This window comes from Nematolebias whitei, chromosome 22 (genome assembly GCF_014905685.2).
Source record: "Nematolebias whitei isolate Nwh7 chromosome 22, NemWhi1, whole genome shotgun sequence".
NCBI classification, from domain to species: Eukaryota; Metazoa; Chordata; class Actinopteri; order Cyprinodontiformes; family Rivulidae; genus Nematolebias; species Nematolebias whitei.
In genome coordinates, this window is record NC_056519.1 from 7,311,938 (window position 1) to 7,318,991 (window position 7,054).

General features: G+C 39.1%; 1 protein-coding gene across 1 annotated transcript; it reads left to right on the forward strand.

Annotated features, from left to right (window-relative positions):
• Positions 1-4,260: 4,260 nt before the first annotated feature.
• Positions 4,261-6,764, forward strand: sapcd1 (suppressor APC domain containing 1). The gene is made up of 4 exons (XM_037695746.1): positions 4,261-4,440; positions 5,970-6,137; positions 6,258-6,407; positions 6,562-6,764. Exons 1-4 carry the CDS (start codon positions 4,342-4,344, stop codon positions 6,697-6,699), a joined length of 555 nt encoding a protein of 184 aa, XP_037551674.1. The 5' UTR covers positions 4,261-4,341; the 3' UTR covers positions 6,700-6,764.
• The last annotated feature ends 290 nt before the right edge of the window (positions 6,765-7,054 follow it).

A 7,054-nucleotide genomic window follows, 5' to 3' on the forward strand; every position in this document is an offset into this window, starting at 1 on the left:
TTGATACAGTTGGTCATAATATTTAACTACAGAGACTTGAATACGATATTGGAATTACAGGAACGGCTCTAAATTGGTTTAAATCATATCTGATAAATTCCAATTTGTAAATGTAAATAATGAATCTTCATCATACACCAAAGTTAGTCATGGAGTTCCTCAAGGTTCAGTGCTTGGACTACTACTCTTTACCTTGTATATGCTTCCATTAGGTAACGTTATTAAACAGCATGGGATAAATTTTCATTGTTATGCTGATGATATACATATATATTTGTCATGAAACCCAATGAATCCAATCAGCTACTTAGACTAAAAGCATGTCTTAAAGACATAAAAACCTGGATGACCCTAAATTTTCTGCTTTTTAATGCAGACAAAACTGAGGTTTTGGTTTTTGGACCTGAACATCTTAGGAATAAATTTTTCAGTCTTTCTCCCTCCTTAGATGGCATTAATCTGTCCTCCTGCTCTAATGTTAAAAATCTTGGTGTTATTTTTGATCAGGACATGTCTTTTATCCCCCACATTAAAAACTATTAGAACTGCCTTCTTCCACCTGCGTAATATCACAAAGATTAGAAACATCTTTTATCTAAAAATGATGCTGAAAAACTGGTTCATGCATTTGTCACATCTAGACTGGACTATTGCAATGGTTTTTTATCTGGGTGTCCAAATACTTCTTTAAAATGTCTTCAGTTGATCCAAAATGCTGCTGCCAGAGTCTTAACTGGAGTTAGTGGGAGAGATCATATCTCTCCAGTTTTAGCTTCTCTCCACTGGCTCCCTGTCAAATCCAGAATTTAATAAAAAATCTTACTTCTAACCTACAAAGCTCTCAACAACCTAGCTCCATCTTATATTTGAGATCTTATTGTTCCATATGTTCCTAACAGAGCACTTCGCTGTCGGACTGCAGGTTTACTCGTGGTTCCTAGAGTTTCCAAAAGCAGAATGGGAGGAAGATCGTTCAGTTATCAGGCTCCTCTCTTGTGGAACCACCTTCCAGTTTCTGTCCATGAGACTGACACATTGTCCAGTTTAAGACTGGGATTAAGACATTCGTTTTTGATCAATCCTATAGTTAGGGTTGGATTGTTATGCTGCTATAGGCTTAGACTACTAGAGGACAAATTGACCTCATTTCCTTAAATTAATTGTTAAAATTGAATAATTTTCATTTGATACTATTTCTATCTTAACGTGATTCTTGACCTGCCATTGTGTATCTGTTCCTCTCAAACCCAGCCGGTCGAAGCAGATGGCCACTTGTCCTGAGCCTGGTTCTGCTAAAGGTTTCTTCCTCATGAGGGAGTTTTTCCTTTCCACTGTCGCCTTCATGCTCAAGATGAGAGTTCTGTGATGGGGTTAAACTCAAAGCTGCTCCTCAGATAAATAATGCTAAATTATTATTTTTATATATGAAGGTTTCTGTTCAGTGACTTGAGACGACTTCTGTTGTGACTTGGCGCTATAGAAATGTTTAATGTTGATTAGCTGTGGCAGACTTGGTGTTGACTCTAGAAGTTTGGTGTCTACATCAACCTAATGATACTTTCTGGGAGTTTCCAGTGGTTCATGAAATATCTTTGGCAACAGGTGATAAAAATTGACATCGGAAAGGTTTTTAACGATCAATATCTTACCTGTTGCAGGTGGCTCCTTGCTATCAACTTTGTACTAAATGTTAGCGGCAGCTAGTTGTAGCACTTTGGATGAGGCCTGTGCAAGTAATCAGGCTAGGCCGTTAGCTCGTTAAGCTCTTATTTTGCACCAATATTGGACTTCCTGTAGGAAGCGAGGCTTCAGTTTGTGACCCTTAAGGCAAAGGTTTAAAATATTTTTACTCAATTTTACATTATTTTCTTAATATATGCCACGTATTTAATTCAGCAACTACAAAGAGTTCTGTCTTGATTAATATTTTATTAGCTGGTGTAGTGAAGGCAGTCAAATAGTTGACTTCCTGTTGACGTGATTTTGCTTCTTATTGCGTGGCGCCACCTGCTGTTTGATAGAAGGTACAGCTTCAAAAAACGTTCAATACAAAAACAACTGGGCTTTATTTGTAACAGAAGATGTTTCGCTCCTCATCCGAGGAGCTTTCTCAATTCAAAGAGCAGAGAGCGAGGGGTTCAGGTCATAAGGCTGAGTGAGATTAGACACACATGCATATGTAGATTGACAGTTCACACCTAGCTATAGCTTCAAACATCTGGGAAGATTCATCAGCTTCAACTCAAAGACAAGGAAGTTTGCTGATTTCACCCTCCTGCTGCCCTTGGGTCAAAATGACCCGCGGTCACGCCGAGTCCTCAAGGGTCGTTTTGACCCAAGGGCAGCAGGAGGGTTAAAACACTAAGTTGTTTTTCCTCAATAGATTTGAATGAAGCAGTTTAATATCTGATTTGTGCGAAGTGTTTACACATGCGCTGTCAGGTGAAACCGGATTAACCGCACCCTTTGCATAACTCACAACGCCGCGGTTCATACGGTGCACGCTCGTGGTGAAGTTTTTCTGCGCCGTCTTGTGAATCACAAGCTCAGAAACTCTGCAGTCTTTCTTGGTCTTCGCACCAGGGTTTGTCAAAACACGTTAAATGTTAAAAAAATCCAAACGGCAACAACGGATGAACCGGATGAAAACAGAATAATGTCAGAAACTTTTTTATTTTTTTTTTATTTTTTTACTCACAAATGTTTTTTCTGCAGAAAGCACAGAAGTGAAAACATCTCCACCTCTTTTAATTAAAAAAAAGTTACACTAAAATCATCTACTGAGGAGAAAATATGAAGCTAAAAGCTCAAAGCTAACACGATCAGCTAACACTCAGGCTATGTGTTGGGAACAACTCTCAGCTACTACCACACCGAACTCCACTTCTCTCCAACTGACTTATAAACACTTTTGTGCTTGCTAAGTTAGCATTAGCTGTGGCAGCTATTTTGGCTTATGTTAACTTTAAAATTCATAAATTGTAAGATGTACATCATGAGTTTTATTCATTTGTCAACTTGTTTATGAGATATTTTGCTAACAGACACATACATGGGCAAAAAAAATCACCTCTTTTTCACTTTTTATGGTTCTTCTGTGTTTTTAGTCGTAACAGTTGAAATATTTTCATCTTTTTTGTCTCTAAAACTGCCGTCAGCTTTCGGCGTGTTTTACGGTAGCAGCTAATACAGAACAAACTGACCGAAGCTTCGGCTGTTTTTTTTTTTGTTTGTTTTTGCAGAAACCGATTCTGCAGCACGACACGTCCTTGTCGGGTTCTGTCACATTCCAGGGAACGTGTCGGGACAGAAGGCGTGCTTTAGTTTCATTCTGCAAAAACAACATGAGAGTCTCAAAAAAATTAGGTTTGTTGTTTTTGTTTTTTTTTAAACTAAAGTAAAACTTCAATATAAATTAAAGTCCCAGAATGCATTTCACTCGCTGTGTTTCATGTTAAGCTCATATCTTCTGCAGAGAAATGAGTTAAAGCCGTTTTGGTCAAGCCTTCAAATAAAATTATGCTCATTCTCGCTATTTTCACACATGGAGTGCTCTGAGTATGTGTTGTGAATGACCCTCAGCTACTACCTTGCCAAATTTTAGCTCAGTAGCAATAAAACTGGCTGAGTTACAGCCATTTTTGTATAAGATCAGTTGACGGTGGCAGCCATCTTGGATTAGGATGAGTCTAAAATGTTATCACATGTAGAAGTACGTCCAGTGAAGATGTTTTAAGAATTATCATTAAAATCCATGAATTTCTACTTGAGATATTTCGCTAACAGACAAACCCTTTTGAATCCAATTTGTAAACACTCGTTTTTTTGTTGGGGATCACGCTCAGGTACTACCACACGAAAAACTAGCTCTATGTGGGCACATTTGATTTGCTGTGGCAGCCATCTTGAATCTAATTGACACCAAAATTTACTTATTGATAGTTTCAGTAGGAAAAAAAAAAAAAAAACACCAAATGGTTTGAGATATTTTGCTAACAATACAGTCGAAAACATTTATATTTGGCGACGATGCAGCTGGAAACAGTTGCCTCAGATCTCCTATCCACACCTTTTCCTCTTTTTATTTATCCGATCCAGCACTCGTCCATCTCTCCACCCCGCTGGATGTTGATGAGCCAGTCGTTGCAGGGACGTGTGGTATTTTTCATTCCCTCGCCCCGGGGGCACCACGCTGCCTGTGCATGTGTATCGCTCTGCTTTTTGCTTTTCCTCTCCTGCTTTCAGTCGTTCGCTCTCGGTGGCGTTAGTGACACAGCTGGCGGAGTTTGTTAGTAGTTCAGAGCAGCTGGATGGGGGTGTGCGGCTCCTGAGCTCCTCTCCATGGCCTGCCGTCTCTCGGGCTCTGGCTCCTACAATGTTGTCGTCATCCCGCTCAGGACCAGCCTCTGCAGCCTGGACGCCCTTCGCTTCTACCTGTGGGTGAGGTGTTTGTGTGTGATCCATGAATAGTTTAGCCTTTAATAGTTACATGTCAAGAAAAATAACATCTGTGACACAGAAAGAAGCTTTCACTTCCTCTGGAGTCTATAAAAGTGTCACCAGTTGATAGATTTGGCTACGGTACTTTTATGACATATAATGTAGCATATGTCAGTTAGTTGTCCTGTTGAAACAAGTGTTAAAAATATACAGATAGTTGCTAAAAAACAACATTTAGATGCATAAAATACATGTTTGTTTTTTTATTTATGGATACGTGAGAAGAGTTCCAAAGTGTCCCAACCAGTAAAGCAACGATGACTGGTAATTTGGACTCGCATTTCAAAATCTTTTTCAAGTAAATTTCAAAAATACCCGTCCACTTGTTTTACCACAAAACAAGAAAGAGGAAAGGCAAGTTAACTTGCTCTTACAAAAATTAAACAAATGTTAAAAGCTTTTTTTAAAGGAATGTTTATTTCCCACTGCCTTTCATGTCAGAATATTAATTCAAGATGGCCGCCGCTGCCACATTTTGTGATATGTTGGTGCTTAGGGTGTGTGTTATAGAGCATTCGTCCAATGGTTCATGAGGTAATTTGCCAACAGCAGGTGTTGACTGTAGTATTCAAAGATGGCTAGGCCTGTCGCAATAAACAATAAATCAATTAATCGCATGATAAATTAAAATTATTGACCTCATTTTCATTTATCGGCTTTATCATTTCTTCGTGTCTCTCTCTTTCTATTGAAGACACCAGATGACAAAAGGCTCAACTCCGGTGCTCTACACTGACCCCTCCCTTTCTCTTTTCTCCATTTTAACTCCTATTTTTCTTAAAGAGACACGCTGCTCGCTCCCTCACTATCCATCCTTCGGTTCAGACAGTCTTATACTGCCATCTAGTGGTCAAAAAAGCACTACACACAAAAATTAACCAACATTTCTTCTTAAATTTGACATTACTAATTATTGTCAAATTTCAAACAATATTATCGTTTATCGCAATAATTTCTGAGACAATTAATCGCCCAGTAAAATTTGTTATCGTGACAGGCCTAAAGATGGCACACAATGTAAAGTGCTCAGAGTTTGTGTTGTGGAAGGCTCTCAGCTACTATTACACTAAATTCTAGCTCATTGTGAAACTGAGTTTTAGCCATTTTTGTGTTTGCTAATGTAGCTGCAGTGGCTATAAATCTACCTGATGTGACTCGTGTTGCTAATATTTTCTTGGACAATTTGTTGTGACATAAAATAAATGTACAAATGAATCCCCCTCTCACAAAAGGAGTTTCTGGTGTTGTCATTGTTCAAAGCGTGCGAGGTGACTGTAGATAATAGAACTGAAGGCCCCAATCTCAATGCAGTTACAACACAACAACTACTGGTGCTGATCACACTGCTCAAAACCAGGCTGGTCATAAACCTCGTTTTACCCACTATAAAGATGTGTGTTCAACACGTACTTTCATAGTAAACCTGTTAATATTGTCAAAAACAATGTAAATGCAACGTCTTATTTCAGATCAAACGTCTGAAAGACTTGGAAAAGGAGAAGGACGCCCTGTGGTCTGGACTGGAGATCTTGGACAGGGGTCGGCTCTGGTACCTCCAGCGGCTCGAGGAGAACTGGGCCCGATGGGACAGCGAGAGCAGAAGTGGATCATGCAGCTACCAGAATGAAGCAGCCGAGGTACTCAGAATATACCGCAAAATAGAGAAATACTGTCAGTTACAGTTGCAATGAAAAGTTTCAGAGTCAGACCCTAAAATGTTGATTACAGATTCTTTAAAGAAGTTTGACTCTCCACAGGCGCGGTCCTGCCTCCTCAGATCTCAGATCCAGCGGGTTAATGGTTCTCTTGGTTCTGTTATGAGTGAACCCAACGTCAGCAGAAATCCGTGTGTTTTCGATGCCGTGGTAGACAGTGACCTCCGGTGGCACAACACTGTCTTAACTCAGGTAAAGAAAAGGCAAAGACTTTTAATGAGGTTCCATATATTCATACTATTCAGCTTTTGACAACCAGATTTATATTATTCCAATATTTTCTTGTTCTTCATTGGCTCAGAATTGTTTTTAATGTTTGTGTTTCTTTGCATTTGTCCCTTAATAGAAAGTGAGTGACAAGAATCATCAGATCTCCTTGTTAGAGCTGGAAAAAGATGCTCTCCTCCAGCAGCTTGAGGACCTGCAGGCTTCCAGAATACACCTAAATCAACATGAGCTGCCATGCAAATCTACATTTTATTGATTGTTTCAGCTAAAAGGATTTAGTCATCTGTAAATATCTATTTAAAACAATAAATTACAGTTATAGGTGCATAACTTTTTTTCTTATTTAAGGATTTGTGAAGCAGCTCAGTTGGCAAAACAGTGAATTTGTCATAATGTTCTCATGGATTGAGTAGGAGACTACAAGTGGAAAACTTAATCTCAGCTGAAGGATCTACTTTAAAACTATCATTTGCACCAATAATATCAAAAGTCAGGGACATTTTCTGCTCAGGCCTGCCTGTTGGATCTTAATTACCCTGTATGTTACATTGTAATTACCCCATGTGTTACATCATAATTACCCCATGTGTTACAACATAATTACCCCGTGC